Source organism: Podarcis erhardii (genome assembly GCF_964252035.2).
Source record: "Podarcis erhardii genome assembly, chromosome: 7".
Taxonomy (NCBI): Eukaryota; Metazoa; Chordata; class Lepidosauria; order Squamata; family Lacertidae; genus Podarcis; species Podarcis erhardii.
In genome coordinates this window covers 59,694,017-59,711,461 of record NC_138511.1, presented here as the reverse complement: position 1 = coordinate 59,711,461, position 17,445 = coordinate 59,694,017, and the positions used below count along the sequence as shown (strand labels likewise).

General features: G+C 46.1%; 1 protein-coding gene across 3 annotated transcripts; it reads right to left on the bottom strand.

Annotated features, from left to right (window-relative positions):
- Positions 1 to 7,479: 7,479 nt before the first annotated feature.
- S100PBP (S100P binding protein) lies at positions 7,480 to 17,019 on the bottom strand. Of its 3 annotated transcripts, none has more exons than XM_081870413.1 (5): positions 16,715 to 17,019; positions 13,090 to 14,188; positions 11,622 to 11,731; positions 8,416 to 8,512; positions 7,480 to 7,871 (listed from the first exon to the last, which is right to left on the bottom strand). In XM_081870413.1, the coding sequence occupies exons 2-5, from the start codon at positions 14,046 to 14,048 to the stop codon at positions 7,739 to 7,741; spliced, it is 1,299 nt and encodes a 432-aa protein (XP_081726539.1). In that variant the 5' UTR covers positions 14,049 to 14,188; positions 16,715 to 17,019; the 3' UTR covers positions 7,480 to 7,738. The 3 variants fall into 3 exon arrangements, with proteins under 3 accessions (XP_081726539.1, XP_081726540.1, XP_081726541.1); XM_081870414.1 differs by lacking the exon at positions 16,715 to 17,019 and adding an exon at positions 15,135 to 15,182; XM_081870415.1 differs by lacking the exon at positions 8,416 to 8,512.
- Between the last annotated feature and the right edge of the window lie 426 nt (positions 17,020 to 17,445).

Below are 17,445 nucleotides of genomic sequence, written 5' to 3'. Positions count from 1 at the left end.
TTAGCCGGGTCTGATGTAATGCGCCCACAGTGTGCCAAAGCAGCTACACTTCGATCCTTGAAAACAAACAAACACACCAATTTAATTCGCATTGTGCCAAGATTGCTTGATGCAAAGTCAAGCACCTTTGTATAGGGGAGCCTCGCACCAACATGGGATGGCTGCTCTGCAAGTCATCCCAGCAACTTTGTCAGTGCAGAGGTGGATTTGGGGCTCTCAAATTTCAGTGGCACCCTGTGCAGTGCTAAAATTTGGCACCCCCCGCCTCTTGCACTCATTTCTATGGTACTGTTGTGGCATCCCTTGAAGTGCAGTGTCCAGGGCGACTGCACTGCTTTTCAGTGCATGAGAGGCCACAGAGGCCAAAGCCTCTCAGACAGGAGCTGAAATTGGTTGGAGAGGGGAAAACTCCATGTAGAAACTCACTCCAACTGGCCAGCAAAAGCTCAAGGTGGTTCATCCTCCTTTATGGATGCTGTTGGATTTAAGGGGTGGGCTGTGGTTGTTTTTAAGGGGGCTGTAAATTATGAATTTTGTCATTACTTAGCATCACTGCCTTATTGTGTCTTATCAACGAGACTTACTTTTTTTAATCCCTTAAAAATGTCTTCTACAAAATCAAAATGTGAGAATCATCAATTTGGTTCAGTTACTTGAACCTGACCTTTCCTTTCTCAGAGCAGTATTTTGGCCTCACAACAACCCTGTGAGGTAGGTTAAGCTGTGACACACCCAAGGCCTCCAAGTATCCTTCATTGCTGAGCAAGGATTTGAATGTGATATACACCAGGAATATGTGCATGATCAATGCATGTAGCAGGGGGAGCTAGACTAAAAAAAGCAGGCACAGTTCTTGTGTGTAGGAAGCCATACGTGTTCACCAACTGGAATTTCAAAAAACTTGCCTCATTCTGAGTTGGAGTTCTGACCCCAAACCCATCTGGTGTGCTCTAGGGTAGTCATCTCACCCACAGTATAATAAGGGCAAGGCATATCCTAGATTCTCTTTTCCATTATTTCTTTCTTGCCCCTAGGGTTAATCAAATTGCCAGATTCCTGCCTTGGTCTTTCCGGACAGAAAGGTGGGAGAAGTGGTGGACAATTTTCGGCAATTAATAAGTTTTTCATGGCTGAAAGTGGACAGATCTGTGCATGTGGCAATGCTGTGGAAGGTGATAAGGGAGGAGCAGGAGGAAGATTCCCCTGTTGTGCTTCAGTATTAAGCCCTCTGCATGTTGCTCCAGGAAGCCTTGCATCCACGCTGGGAGAAGAAATGGGCTTCTGATTGCTCATTCAAAATGCCAAGTTGGCTTGGTCTGAGGTTTAATTCCTCCTCTGCTGAGCTCAATAACTGGCCTATCAGGGGAGTTCGGTTCCACGGTTGGCCTCGTTCACACATAACACTAAGCCACAATTTATTAAACTATACATTATTAACCATGGTTTTTGCTTGACCATCCTAATCTTGCCAAGCAACTTAATGATGGTCAACTACCAGCAAACCATGGGGGTTGGCTTACAAGCCTTGAATAGTTTTAACCATGGCTTTGGTGTTATGTGCATACTCAGGACCCGTCCTTAATCATGGTTTGCTTTGCCCCATCACTCAGACATGTGGCAAGTTACAAAGGTGTGAGGCAAGAGCGGGTGGAAAACATACTAAACTTTGAAGAAACAAATCCTGGTTTGAAGGATCATCTGTGTGTTAACTCACAGTTAACTGTTTCTTAAACAAACAAAGGATTAGTGTTTTATGTGCAAACTAGCCGGGAGGGAGGGAGGGAGAAGGGCTTGTATGCATAGTGATTACCAGACAGAGCTGTGACCACAGGTTGGGATGCCACTGTCTTCCCCGGCTCTGCTCCTGTGCATGTAACAATAACCCTGCCCACACTCCGCGTTCCCAAATTAATAAGGGATGTATTATTTCTTGGCACATTGATAAAGCCATGGAATCCGTTCCACTTTCTAAATGTCTGCATGTCAGGCTCAAGGCACAGGAGACAAGGAAAAAGAAAGGAAGAAAAAGGAGTCAGTCAGACTCAGATCTCTGCTTCAGATTTTTCTTCAGTCACAAACTCTGTGTCTGGCTTGAACAAGACACTAGCAAGCTGGCTCACTATCCTTCCCCTCAACCTCTAATTGGTTGCATAGGGATAATACTGGCCTTTTAGTGGAGGATAAATCAGGAATCCCCATGTTGAGACTGTGTGCATCGCTTAATGCCCGTTTGTCAGGGGAAAGAGAGAGAGGCTGTTCTGCTCATACCCTGCTTTGGGGCTTCTTAGGGGCTTTTTGCTGGCTCACAGTGAGAGATAGGCTGCTGGCCTGGATGGACACACCCTGGAACCATCCAGCAAGGCTCTTCAAGCCCACTTTGCAGGGTTGCTGTAAGGACTGTGGAGATAACAAGTCTGACAAAGTGCTTTGGTCTTTCTAAAGCATGGTATCAATGCTAGGTAGTGTTCCTAGAGATGATGTCTCCATGATGACATCATGATGATGTCTCCATGATGACATCATGACCGCCTCCTTTTTTGCACTGCTGTGTTTTTCCTGCTTCCAGGCCCTCCTCAGTCCCCCTCATCTCTGCCTTCACTGAGTTCAGGAAGGGCCTGCTCATCTGCAGGTGGAGAAGTCTAGTTGCTTCAGTTTCTGTCATAGTGTTAATGTGCCTCTTCAAAATTGTGTCTCTTCTCATCGGTGACTAAGTCAGCGCCTGCTCTAAAGCTTCCAACATCCACGCAAAGCCACTTGCAACCAGCCCCTCCCATCGACTTCCACACAAGGTGCCGGCAGATGGCATCCCGCACCACCCTGGTGCTTTCCAGAGGTTTTGGACTACAATTTCCATCATGCTGGCTGTAGAGTGCTGAGGATGCTGGGGACGCAGCTGGGCTGACAGGGGCTAATGGGAGTTGTTGTCCAGAACCACCTAATTAACAGCTACAGTACTCACAATGTGTTGCAAAACAGAGGAAAGGCCTCACTCCCCTCAGTTCTTGCCAAAACGATGGCCGAGAGCAGATTGTCTGCCTTGTTAGACACAGAAAGGTTGTTACCTGTGATAACAGTTTTGAGCAATAAACCATGTTTTTAAATGTACAGTGACAGGAACATCTCCTTTGAGTGTAAAGAGATCGATATTTCGAAAGGTCGCTGATCCTCAGTCTGGCCTTGTGAAAAACATGATATATTGGGGTTTGGGGTTTTTTGCATGGGGAGATGGGAGCCTTCTTAGCCAGATTTCGAAGGGTTCATTTTCTGAAATGGCAGATTCGTGGGATGAGACTTTCCCAAAATAAGCACACAGTAACACCTTGTACAGGAGTTCTTTGGATCGTACAGTTTGAGTTAGCAAGTAGCAAGGGAGGCTTCCTGCAGTAAAACAAAAACAACTCCCTGCACATAGAAATGTAGCTTTTCAGGGCTAGCCTAGAACTTCGCTCTCTGATATGTTCACTTCCCACAGAGGCACAATTTTTGAGATGGGGAAGCATTTCAAACATACCCATAATCTGAACTCCATCCCAAGTGAGTTATCTCCCCATGTAAGACATTCCCCACAGGTTTGATATTGCTCTAGTTATTAGGATACTACAGTTTGCTCCCATGATACTCAGCTGTTTCTCAGGCCCCACCCGCAGAGGGAGTGAAAGTAGTTTGGGACTGTGGTTTGATTTAGCACTCCATATTTGGCTGCCAAAGGAAAGCCTCCTTCCAGCTGGACTCCTGAGCAAGCAGTGGACATTCAACCAAATTTGGCTACTTCTCTGTGCTCTATTTGTGGTACCGAGTTTCCACCGGTGTGTGTGCCCCTTGTGTTCCAAGGGCTGCACAGCGACTTCCCCGATCACATCCTTTCATGGCCAGTGCCAGGTGTTGGTTGGGTCAGGCAGAGGCCAGTAGAGGGCCCGCCAACAGCCATCTTAATTTCCTGCTTGTCTGCCAAAAAGGCTGCGAGCAGGGCTACAAAGCAAGAGCTCACCTCTCACTTCCTCTACACCCCAAAGGGGAGCTGGAGAAAGGGGCACGGGGTTGTGACTTCACTCAGAGGCCCCAGAAGCTAGGAGCAGCACAAAAGAGACAAGACGCTGTCTCTGATCTTCCCAGTACCATGGCTTCCCCCCACCTCTTTTAGGACATACTGCGGAAGGGGGAGGGCAGGATCTCCCATGGCTCATTGGGAACAGGTGAAGGCAGGAGGGGGAGAAAATAAAGAGCGGCAAGGGGGATGCTGAGGCAAACCTGTGGTCCTCCAGGTGTCATTGGGCTACATCACCCATCAACCCCAGACAGCATGGCCAATGGTTAAGAACGATGGCATCTAGTCCTGCAACATCTGGTGGTCAAGGGTTAGCCACAGCAGCTAGGGCAGTGGTGGCCAAACTTGGCCCTCCAGCTGTTTTGGGACTACAACTCCCAACATCCCTAGCTAACAGGTCCAGTGGTCAGGGATGATGGGAACTGTAGTCCCAAAACAGCTGGAGGGCCAAGTTTGGCCATCACTGAGCTAGTGGGTCCACTGATGGGTCTTACTTCCAGACCTCCTAGAGTATGCCCTCCATATTACAGTGTTTCCATCCCCCTGGACAGCATAGTATGACTTGGGAAGTCCCAATCTGGCACATCATCCACCACATGCCTTTTGGACTTCTTGTCAGGACTTCTGCACAGGTCTGACACGCCTTAAAGCAGTACAGCTTCCCCTCCCACAACTAGAACCTAAAGTGGGAAAATGGATGTCGAGACTCACCTACCCTTTCCACGTTCAGCATCCAAATTGGCATCCTGAGAGTGGTAAAGTGTTGGGGTGTGCATATGAGTATGTGCGTGATATCATTATCCCCTGTAATTGCAGCCTTTTAAAATGTGCGGCAATAAATGCCATTAGTGAGAGAAGAAACAAACACAGGCTGAAAGCAATTCCACGCTTCAGAGAGATGACTGTCAAGCGATCAAAAAGCACCCTCAGACTCTCTGCAGAGAGATCTTTAAAGCAGAGACGCAATCAGAACATGCTGTAGGATACAACAGAGCTGGCTGTATGTGGGGAGATTTCAGGAGGACAGAGATAAAATGCATTAAAATGAGATCCAAGGTGGTACTGCATTATTTGAGAAGAGTATGGGCTGAACCACAGGAATGGTTTGTAAGGGATCATGGCAGAGGACTTGCACCATACGTGGAATGTCCCAGGTTCAGTCTCCAAGTAGAGTCTAAAGACCCCTGCCTGAAACCCTTGGGATCCGCTGTCGATTGTTGTTCGAATAAGGGTCTATGTACCAGATTGACTACAACATAACACTCCATGGAAAATGGTAATCTCTCCCCTGCCCCGCATTTGTTTCCAACAATTGCCAAGCTCCAGTTCAGAATGGACATCCAATTAAATGTCTTGGCAGGTGGAAAATCCAGATTTCAGCTGTGAGTGATTTTCTGTCCCAGTTCCAGCTGTAGTGCAAATTACATCATTAGAATTCGCCGCCTACTTCCAGCTTTAGGAGCGCATGTGAATGCAATGAAGGAGTGAACTCGCACAATACGGGGACTTCATTTGCAAGCTGGTGCCTCATTTACTGTTTTTAACCATCGGTTTGCAATAACTCAAAGATGCAAAGCTCAATTTCCTGCCCAGAGAGCTGTGCTGACATGAAAGATAGACACCTCTTGTCAACCTGTGTAGGGCCCAGTGGTGGCCAAAATGCACTTAGGATGTACACAGGGGCATTCAGTATTGCAGGTGTTCTGTGGTTCTACTCTGGCGCTCATCTGTGGGGACCCAAATGCTTAATTATTGTTATTTTATTATTTATATGACGCCCATTTGACTAGGTTGCCCCAACCACTCTGGGCAACTCCCAACAAAATATACTTAAGAGTACCCACACACCAAGACCGGGCCCTGATGCACTCTCAATTGATTCAGGCTTTATGCAATTGATTCCAAAAGGACTCAAGAAGATGCTTTGCCATACAGCACAGTAATAGCTTCACACACTGTTTGCAGGGAGCGGGGGGGGGGGAGAGACTAATTTCTAGCAATTAGACTGTGACAGTTGCCCTAGAAATATCCCAAGATGTTTGAAAACACACACAGTCCTCCTTAGAAGCTTTTTGTCAGAGGATGACTGAAGTTCAGCACCTCTGCCTTTGTTCCTTAAAAGGACAATTGACTTCCAGGTCTCCTCCTGCACAAGGCACTACTTGCAAAACTGTCACAGCAGTGGCAGTTTTGGGCAGAGCAACAAACTACTCTCTTTCACACTCCCTCATTGCAATTATTTTTTCCTGCTCCTTCATCCTGTACTTTAAAAAGTCACATTACCTTTTGATATTGGAGGTAGAAAAGTCAAAACACCTTCTCTGTCTCCCGCCTTCCTCATTATGAAGGGGCATTCCTTGCAAAGCTATGGTGGCTATTAGCTACCATATTAGCTATTAGCTGTCCAGCACTTTTAAAAAACAAGCTTCAGAGTTGCTCAATGATACAAAAGGCCAGCATACCGCACACACCTACAAAGTGTCCCATGAGTTGAACCTGAAACAAAATCTTGCAGGAGGTGCTTGTCTTCAGCGTTCAAGCCAGTCTGGAACAGTGATCTTGTTCAGGCCGAGGTGCGTGGGAGGGCATGAGTCTTGGGGATTGACAACTTTAGAAGCAGGGAAGGCAAAAGGGACATTTTCCCCCTTATACCTCCCATTCCCTGGTGAAGATTTACCCTTCACTCGAAACCTGTACTTGCTGGAGAGAGGTGAGTCTCATCCAAAGCTCCCTGAAGCTCTGAAAAGGATGAAAACATGCATTTCTCCTACTCCAAAGCTTCCTGTATGACAGAAAAGATCCCATCTCTTCCTCTTGCTCCTTAGCAAGCAGAGAGGGGTAGAGGGAGAGGTAGGATCTTGCCTCGAAGACCGGAGTAGCAGGAACACACGCAGTTTCTTTTTTTAGCTAAAATTATTGCACAAGTGAGAGTCTGCCTGAGAGTGTGGTAGCATTCTCTTTCTGGGGGGCAGCAGGCAGTCACACTGGTGTGGTAGTGAGCAGATAACTGATGCTTGCCTCCAAATGTACAGAAATCACTACCTTATTTTTGGGAGGCTCTGTTTTGCTTCCAAATTGATATGTGATAAACCACACAAGTTCCCTCTTTAAGGGAATGATGCAGCACTGAAGGACGTTGATTTGTTCTGAGCCCATCTGTAAGACCCATTTCACAGACAGGAAGAATAATACTTCTCATTCACCCCTAAAGGTCCTCTCCATCTCTCACTACTTGAGGTCTTGGCAACTGAATGTGTAAGCTGCCACGATTACAAAACTCTTGTGTGTGTACATGCTTTGCCTGTAACCCTTCATGTCTTAATTCACCCCCAGACTTCTAAAAACGGTACAGAAACATATAACTGAGCTGCACATGCAAACCAGTCAATCACCCACTGGGAGGCAGGGAGGAAGAAAGAGAACACACTGCAAGATATTTCAAAGGCACAAGCATTTATAAAAATTGCCACAGCATACAGTATCAAACTGCTTGGTGAAACATCAAAATGCCAAAAATATATATAAAACATTTGGCAGAGGACAAGTTCAAGATGAACAAAAAATTCTAACAAAAACAAATTATAAACTGGCCTTAACTTAAAAACTGAAATTAATAATAATAATAATAATGAAGCTGACAATCAACTTTGAAGCGCAGATAAAAGACAACTTAATTTCAATGGTGAGACACTTCTAGCTTGGGATAGGGCTGCGCCTGAAGCGATCAGGGACACTCTCAAAACGACGGAGGTTGCGATTGTTCCTATCGACCCACTGGTCAAGGGAACATCGGTGGGCTGTACTCTTAGCTCGCTGTGCATAGTTCCTGCAGGTTAGGGGTAGAACAACAGTAAGTATAAATCAATGTAAAGCAAGTGCAAATGCAAAGGAGGCACCCCATCCCACCCACCCTGAATCCCATCTGTCCTTTGGAAGATTTTCTTCTACTACACCTTGCTGAATCAGTCAGTATGTAGACCAGCACTGTTTCCGACAGAGGTAAGTCAGGGGCATCTGGGAAGCCCCCAACCAGGACACAAAAGCAATAGTCCTCCCCTGTTTCATACACCAACTACTGTGGTTGCAAATTACCATTCTGCATTTCTCTCCTATTTCAATGCTGCTTGACCCCAATGTTTGCTATTCCCACCCCCCAAACAGGTAACTGTGACTTAACGCATCTGAAGAGGACTCTAGTGCACAAAAGCTTATAACAATTGCATCAGTCTTTAAAGTGCCACAAGACTCTTCGTTCAGCAGCTTTTTCACCTTATTGAAAACAGTTTTAAGCAAGTCATTCTGTTTCTTAAGGAGGTAAACCTGCCTCTGGGGTTCTGCTGCCCTTGCCTTCATGAAGAGTGACACAGTACCTTACAGTCAGATCTGTTGGGTGCGCAAATCCGGGTTCCCCGTAGTGGTTTTCAGCAGTCACGGTCCACATCAGCTGCTGCAACTCATTGACTTCATCTGAAATTTGGCAGAGCAAGGCAATGCAACCCAGTGTGTTTGCATCAGGTACCACAGGGGTAGGTAATGCAATGCCCTCTAGATGTTGTTGGAATTCCGTTCCTATTAGCTCCAGCCACTATGGCCAATGACTAGGGATGATGGAAGCTGCTGTAGAGGGTACCACATAGGCCACCCCTGAGGTTCAATAAAGTTAAAAGATGCATCTTTGGCACTAGCCACATTCTAGGTCAGCTTTCCCCAACTGGGTGCCCTCTGGCTCTCAACTCCAGACAGCTGAACCATGTATGGCTGAGGCTACTGGGTGCTGGTAGTCCAAAACACCTGGAGGACACCAGACTGGGGAACGCTATGCTAGGCAGTATTACACAGAGGAAATAAAATATGTAAAGATCCTATGGTGATGGTCTAAACATGCATGGTGAGTTTTGGGGAAGAAATGGCTACTGTGGAAGCACAAATTAAGTTTCCTATGAAATACTGAAACAAACTGTTATTTAGAATGGATCTTCCAAATAAGGATGAGTCATGCCAACTCAGGATAAGGGAGGCCTCAGAAGTGTTCTGGACAGCAGGTTGTAGATGCACTGTTTGAAATGCCCCATTATGCTGCTAATGACCTGTAAAAGCTAATTTCCTGAGCGGAGAATTTCAGTCAGGGAAAGGCAGGAAGTAAGAAATCTTTCCGCAAACCTATACCCTGCTCTTCCCTGGCTCACTGGAGCAAACAATATCTTCAACACCAGTGATGATTTAGTTGCCTGAAGGCTGTGCAGAAGCGGAGGGTGTCTAGTGTTACTTGCAAAGAGTTGCTAGCAACGGGAGTTTGCCTCCCCATCACAAGCTGGGATATTGAAATAGCTTCCAATGTTTACATTCACCAGCATTTAAAAAGCCCCATAACCGATTCAATGCACCCATGCATGAAGTAAGCCCTAACCTTTAATGTACCCATGTTTTAAAAACCAAGTCAAGGCTCAACTGGAAGACTGGTGAGGTCACTGCCACCCCCTACTGTCCCCAGGAGCCAGTGGAAGCTGCATGCCCAGGGTAACAACAACAGGTTAACAGGCCCAGTCAGCCACAGTCAAGTCATTCTCTGGCTGCATTCCGGCTGTGCTCTACTTCCTCCACTGTGTTCTGGCACCACCTGCTGGCAAGAAGCAGGAATGACTTTGGCCTTGCATTGTGTTCTCACATATGTGGACACATACCATGGGAGAAGTGCAACATCTATGGTCATAACCCAACCCGCACATACCAGAGGCAATCCTTTGTCCTTGCTTATTTTCCCAGGCTCTCTGCCAGGAGAGCCACACAGCAGCCTAAGTTCTGACTTGTAAGAGGGGCCTCTTTTAGGAGTTAAACCCATCACTCAGCTGTTTTCTGCCTGTCCTTACCAGGCAGTGGCACAAGAAAGGGTCCCCCCTCCTAGTTCCCTCTCCCATTTAGCATTTACTGGTGCACTGTGCCACAGGGAAACTGCTCTCAAGCCATCTCCAGGCTCAAGTGCTTGGAGTGCCCCTGGACCTCCATGACAGATGCAGCCAGAAGATGGTAAGGGTGCCTCAGGTGTTTGTTCTGCAGAGTGATCAAGGCAAAAATCACACACCAACATAAAGCCTACAGGAAAAACCAGAAGAATGTGGGACTGTTATAGCAAAACTCAGAGCTACTTAAATAGTCCCCTTTTTGAGCAGCCGCCAAGAGCCGTGATTCCTGCTCTGGCCTAGGATTGCCTCTCCTTCCCATGCCAGACTACCAATTCTATGCCTAAAGCTACCCAAGATAATACATGTTTGTGCTAATAAACAAACAGCTTGTGCACATTACACGAAGCATTTATGAGCAATTTTGGTGTGACGTGCCAGAACTCTGAATGTACACGTTGCATATTAATTTGAAAGGCACAGTGAAAAAAGAAAAATAGGATCCTAATTAGAGTTTTCCTTCTGCCCACGTGATTTGTCCTCAATCCATACACTGGAAGCAGCCCAGCACCTTGTTAGTATTGCATGTGCAGAGAGACAGACAGACTGAATGAGTTTGGGCAAGAAGCAGCATAACTGGTCTTCCTGAAAAGGTCTCTTCATTTGCCCCCAAAGAAACCAATAAATAAACCACCATTGGAAGATAGGGGACAGAGGGGGCTGCCTTCCTCTTTACAACTCCAGGGAGAGTGTCTTGAAGAATCTAAAGGCTAACTAGAACAACCTGTGTCCTTCCCTTGACCTCCATCCTGCCCACCACTAATTTACAATGCAGTGCACACTGGCAGAAAGAACTGGCATCCAGTATCACAAAAGTGCTGCTGAGCAAAATGGCCATATGATATTTTGGCAAGAAAGGCAAGTTGCCTGCCCCAGGAGAGTCAGTACACTGTAGCTAGAATTGGGGGGGGGGGGAGAGAGAGAGACTTGTGGGATGTGGGTTCAAACCCTTGATCAGCCACAAAGACTTCTCAGACTTTCAGCTTGTTCTTAAGTAAAACTACCTCACAGAGTTTTTTGCAGTAATAAGATGAGTTAATCCCCTGAAAGCCAGGATAAGGGAAGGACAGATATAAATGCAATAAATAAATATGAGAGATGGTCAGGTGAAAAACTCCTGTCTCATCCCAATTAGGTTGAGAGGCAGGTACAAAAGCAAAAATTACTGTATTTTTTGCCCTATAGGACACACTTTTTCTCCTCCAAAAATGAAGGGGAAATGTGTGTGCGTCCTATGGGGTGAATGCAGGCTTTCACTGGAGCCTGGAGAGCAAGAGGGGTCGGTGCACACCGACCCCTCTCACTCTCCAGGCTTCAGGAAGCTATCGGCAATCCATCCCGCTCGCTGTCATGGCTTCTTTGCTCTTTGGGGCTCGGGGGGGGAATACTTTTTTTTCCTTTATTTCTCCCCCCAAAAATAAGTGTACCCTATGGGCCGGTGCGCCCTATAGGGCAAAAAATACAGTAATTGCACAAAATTCCATGCCACCAGGTCTTCAGCTCCAGCAGAGAGAGAAGGGGGGGAAACACTTTCTGAATCAACCCTTACCCAATGGCAACATTTTACGCCAGCAGAAAAAAGGAACCCCAGAAAAAGTTTGATCCCACCTCCAGCTTACCTATGAGTTCAGCATGTTGAGCATGGGCAAGGACAGCATTGATGTATTTTTCCTTGCTGGACTCAAGTTTTGCCTCTTCAATGTATATCCGACTTCGGGGCCTTACAGGACTGGAGGATGGGGGAGAAAATGACAAAACTGCTAAGCCATCTGCTAGACAAATATGATGTGTTACTGAGAGAATTTAAGCACACTAACACTAGAGGGCATGATTTTAGAGGTTGTTCCTTACACCTTGCAATAACTGAGGGGTACTTTCAATCCATAATTTAGCATAAATATACTTTTAGCTATTGATTTTACTCATCTGGCTTTTCATAAACTTGTTTTTAACATTAAATTTTGTTTACTATTTTAATGCATATATTTTGGAGTCCATTTACAGGTTTAATTTACTGTTCAGCAGCACATACTTTTTAAATTGAACAAATGAAAAATTGTTCCAAGCTTGGGAGGGTATACTTTTTGAAAAATTAAATCTCCCATAATGGTTTTCACAAAAATTAAAAAACCCCATGTAAAGTTTGGTGAAAATCTGTTAAACAACAAAATTATGTGGGGAAGAGGAGGCAATGCTTAGCTCATCTTCAAGAATAAAAAAATTATATCATAAATAAACTATTAAATAAGGCAGAATCAGTTTATACACAAGGCAGCATTACATGGATGCCATAATCTATATAAGACACATTTCCACAACTCTCTCCATTTGCAAGATGTAAGACATCATAAGACTGTAGGCATCATGTACCACCAAGATCTCTTGAGAATATTAAATTTTGGTTTTGCGGAAAGGTTTCTAGCCCTCATTACTGTCAAAGATCTCAGCAGGTGGGCAACACCTTCCATGGCTTAGAATTCCATGTTTCTGCAGGAAAACTGGAAACAGAGCATTGCAGCAGAAGGAAGAAGGGAGAAAGGTGGAAGTAGAAGAATATAAACAGAACAATCTGTGTGGTGAACAAGAAACAAGTTTGTCAAGCGGTTTCAGAACCACACTGGTTCTCCTGAAAACTTGGGAAATATAAACAACACAAGAACCCCTTTCAGCAGTTAATTGTGTGCTTGCTCCTATCTAGTGCAGGCATCCCCAAACTCGGACCTCCAGATGTTTTGGGACTACAACTCCCGTCATCCCTAGCTAGCAGGACCAGTGGTCAGGGATGATGGGAATTGTAGTCCCAAAACATCTGGTGGGCCAAGTTTGGGGATGCCTGATCTAGTACAAGGCAAAGGGATACATTATCATCATCATCATCATTATTATTAATAGTAATAATTAAATAAATGACACATGAAAAGCCCCATCAGGCTTTAGTATTCTTGTGCACATACAAACATCAAATACAACCCCCTCCCACCTAGGGTGCAGAGCTGCACAACAGATGCAGAGGAGAAAGCAGAGCATAGCACACTAAGACTCAAGAAAGCAAGCCTAGCTGTAGACACCAGGAAAAGCGGTGCTGACCAATTTGGCTCTTTGATGCTGGGACCTTCCATATATGCCTTTCTTTGATCACCGATGGATGTGGAACAGGATGACGCAGCTTCTTCATGCAAGCCAGCAGAATCCAAATCTCCTTCAGCCTCTTGAGGTGGGCTGTTTGCACTCTCTTCTCCTAGGTCATTTTGATTTAGGGAAGCCTGTTCCTTGCAGGGCCCTTCAGCTCTCTCAGGTTTTGCCATGAGCTGTCTCACTCTTTCCAAGTTATCGTCTACCACTGCCTGAGCAGCTTCTTTATCCAATACCCCAGACACATTGTCATCTTTTTGCAGACTCAAGGCAGCTGTTGCAACTGGCACAGCTTCTGGAAGAACAGAACTGCTTGAATCCAAACCAAATCCAGCTTGGTTTTGAGACCCTGTGCTCAAGTCACTCCCACTTTCTGGACTTTCAGAGTCATTTCTGCAAGCACTTGAACAGACTAAAGGGTCAGCTGGAGACAGTGGCTCTGTTTTTCTAGACTCTAGATCTAGAGTACCAGAAGGCTTAGAAGATCCTAATGAACAAAAAATTCTAACATGTTCTGCATCTGGTGCAAATGCTATGGAATTCGAGGTCTCCGAGCAGCGTGGTTGACTATCTGACAAAAGTTCATCTTCAGCTTCAGAAGTGAGTCCAGTGGAAAAGTCTGAGAGCTCCCCATCTGAAGGATCCAGTAAGCTGTCATCTAGTATGTCATCTGTGTTGCTATTATCAGGCTGTCCATTGGTGGTCACAGAACACACTGCAGAAACTGCTATTCCATTGCTTGATGAGGAAGGATCTGCAAGTGCACCAAAAGGCAAGCAGGAGAGTTTGTGTCTCTTTGTGTCTGGTTGCTCCTCCTCTTGAAAATCTTCGAAGGACCGCTTGCTCCTGGAAACTAAATCATTTAAGAAAGTGACTTTTAGATTTAAACGGGAGCGGAAAGTGCTACTTGCCATGATGCTGCTTGCACTGATTCTTTCTTTCTTTCCTTTTTAAAAGTAACCCTTTGCTACCATGTTCACTCCAGACTAGAAGAAGCCAAGCAAGGGAAATCTATACTCAATGCTTCCCTTCAGCCAAAGTGGTTCTCAGTTGCCTGCAAGAAAGAAAAGGACAAAATAGAAGCTAATTGAAGAAATCCCATGCTCTCCTTCCCCTGCAACTGCATCTGTGCTAGAAGAAATCTACTCCACTGCAATTGCTCTTCTCCTCTGAAGACTACACTACCTAACAAATGTCTCACTCAGATTCATTACAGCTGTTCTAATAAAACATTATTTAACTCACATACAAATCAGAAAAGCTAACTAAAAAATGGAACAAAGAATTTTTCATAGAGATAGTTAAATGGTATGTTTTTTTCTTACACATACTCCAAAGTTTACATTTTATAAATGTAAATTTAAGAGCCAACATGGGCCAGTGCTAAAGAGTTGGAGATGCTAGATCAGAGATGAGTTCAAAAAGAACTCTATTTTACAATCACCTGTAAATAGGAATACTAGTTATCTACCTTTACATGGTTCTTTGAACCCTTTGCAAAATTAAGGTTTCAGCTTTAAGTACATTTATTTGAAAGCAAGTGTTACTGCTCTCTATGAGGATTGCTTCCAAGTGAGGCAAAAAAACATTGTAAGCAACTGATCAGTCACCTTGCTCTTCCCCACTCCTGCATTATTGAGATCTAAGATACAGCTCACATCCAAACACGATTATATTGGAATTCTGGCTTGTGATTTGTTTGGAACTACTAAACCAATGTTCAGACACAACCCTAGTAGCTCCCAGTAGCACTGCAGGTGCAAGGAGGAGCAATGTTGCCTCATTTGTCTCCCTGTGCACTTGCAGACTGCATATTCACTTTTGTTTTTATACCTGATGTTAGCAGCCCTGAGCCCAGTCTTGGCCGGGGAGAGGGGGGTATAAATAAAAAAAAATATTATTATTAATTTATTATTATTAAAGTGCAAACAAGGCCACTGTCCAATAACAATCAAGTATTTTTAAAACATTAAATTGGAACAAGAAGAAAATTCAGTCACTTTCAGATTTGATACTTTTACAGTTTACAAACACATCAGGATACCGTATTTTTTGCTCTATAAGACTCACTTTTTCCCTCCTAAAAAGTAAGGGGAAATGTGTGTGCGTCTTATGGAGCGAATGCAGGCTTCGCAGCTATCCCAGAAGCCAGAACAGCAAGAGGGATTGCTGATTTCACTGCGCAGCGATCCCTCTTGCTGTTCTGGCTTCTGAGATTCAGAATATTTTTTTTCTTGTTTTCCTTCTCCAAAAACTAGGTGCGTCTTGTGGTCTGGTGCATCTTATAGAGCGACAAATAAAGTAACTTTTAACTGTGTTACAAAGGAACAGAGGAACCTGCCTTAAATGACCAATTCAGCCAGTTTGTCCCTCAAGCTCAGTATTGTTTACTCTGGCTGGCAGAGACTCTCTAGGGAAGTCTACTTTGAGATTTAAAGTTTCCACAGCATGTACCAGGAAATCTGCACCTCATCAGCTTATGAACAAATGAACTACTGTTACACTAATCTTTCATGTTACTTTGTATCTGTGGGCAAAAAAAGATAGCAACTCTACACTAAAATGAAGATGTGCTTTAGAATTCATTAAAGCCTGTTGGGGCAACACAACTCTGCTGAATTCTGCTATTTAGGTGATGGGAAATGACCATAATTCAGTGATAGAGCACCACCCCTTTTCTCAGCCTGGCACAGGGACCCCTTAAGGGGAGATAGAGCAAACTTGTCTTCTGCTGCTCCAGAGGGCAGGACCCGAACCAACTGATTCTAATTGCAAGAAAGGAGATTCTGACTAAACGCTAAGAACTCGCGGATGGTAACAGCTGCTTGACATTGGAATGGACTGCCTGGGAAGCTGGTGGGTTTTCCTTCAATGGAGATTTTTAAGCAGAGGTTGGGTGGCCATCCTTGCTGAGGGTTGGACTAGATCAGTGTTTCCCAACCTTGTGCCTCCAGCTGTTTTTGGACTACAATTCCCATCATCCCTTGCCACTGGTCTTGCTAGTCAGGGATGATGGGAGTTGTAGTTCAAAAACAGCTGGAGGCACAAGGTGAAACACTGGAGTAGATGACCCTTGAGACCCCTGCCAACTCTACAGATCTATGGCCCTTTGTGGAGAGGGGGCAGCACCTGGAAAGACGGGCTAGGGGATAATTGGGGCGGCCGCCTTAGGCACACCAGAAGCGAATCACGTCCTGGGCTACAAAAACAAACCCAACTCCTGCCTCGCTTTTTGCAGTTTCTGCAAAGCGAGGGAGTCTCCCCGCCTCCCTTCCTCGGTGCCTCCCCGCCCCTGCTCCCCACTACGGGTCTCCCCTGCACTTGGCCAGGCCGCCTCGAACCTCCTTCCTTTCCCAGAGCAGTGGCTCAGAGCGCCTCCTTGCACCGCAAGTACACTCCGGGCAGCGGGGAGGGAGCGGAAGCCCAGACCAGCCCCCTCCCCCCTTAGTCCGCCCCCTCAAACCTTCCCAAAAGAAGAGGTCTGCATTCTACAACGTCACCCCCCAGCGGGGCCCCCTTTATTCCCGGTGAGAGGGGGCGGGGGCGGCGGCGGAGGGAAAGAGCTGCTTCCCACACTCACCCGCCGCCATCTTGACTTCCCGCAATGAGCCGGATGCGGCGCCTAAGCTCCCTGCCGTCGCTTCTCCGCCTCCTCTACTTTGCACAAGGCTTCAAGGTCGCCGGCCGATTCATCCATCGGCCGCTCTTTCAAGCCCACTCGGAGGAGGAATGAGTCGAGTGAGCCAGAGGCGCAGCCGCAGTGGAAGCCCCGCCCCCTCCCTTCCAGTCTCGGGGCGGGGAAGAGGCCACCAGGCTGGCAAGCAGAGCGCCGAGAGCGAGGAAGCTGATGCAACGCGGAGGCAGACCCCGGCTGGCGTGTGTCAGAGAGAGGAAAGGTGAGGGAGCGGAGGGAGGGAGGCATTGGGAGCCCCCCGGTGCCCAAGGAGGGGTAGGTGGGGGGAGGGGAGAGAACGAGGGATGGCGTGGAAGGCCCCGAGTTAGTATATGGGACTCGCTGCCACCAGATGGGCTGATGACTTTGAAGGGGATTTGAAGCGGGGTGGGGGGGGGGGACCCAGGGCCTGATTTTGCTGCTTCTTTTTCCATCTCCCTCCTCAGTTCTTTTTCCTTTCTTGCCGTTTCTTTCAGACTGCAACCCAGGGGTTAGGGCCTGCTAGCTGCCCTGAGAGACTTTTTTTTTCTTTAGAGGAGAGCGGGATAAAAGCACTGCTTTACATAATAAAGACAAATTCATGGATGAGGGTGGCAAATGATCGGGGCATTTTCAGTTGCTTTAATCGTAAATCACCT

Bases quoted from the DNA above. Each gene is read 5' to 3' on its own strand.
- S100PBP (XM_081870413.1), bottom strand. From the start codon at position 14,048: ATGGCAAGTAGCACTTTCCGCTCCCGTTTAAATCTAAAAGTCACTTTC. The intron at 8,513-11,621 runs GTAAGCTGGAGG...GCCAAATTTCAG, and splicing joins TCAACATGCTGAACTCATAG to ATGAAGTCAATGAGTTGCAG. The intron at 7,872-8,415 runs GTACTGTGTCAC...CCTAACCTGCAG, and splicing joins CCAACAGATCTGACTGTAAG to GAACTATGCACAGCGAGCTA.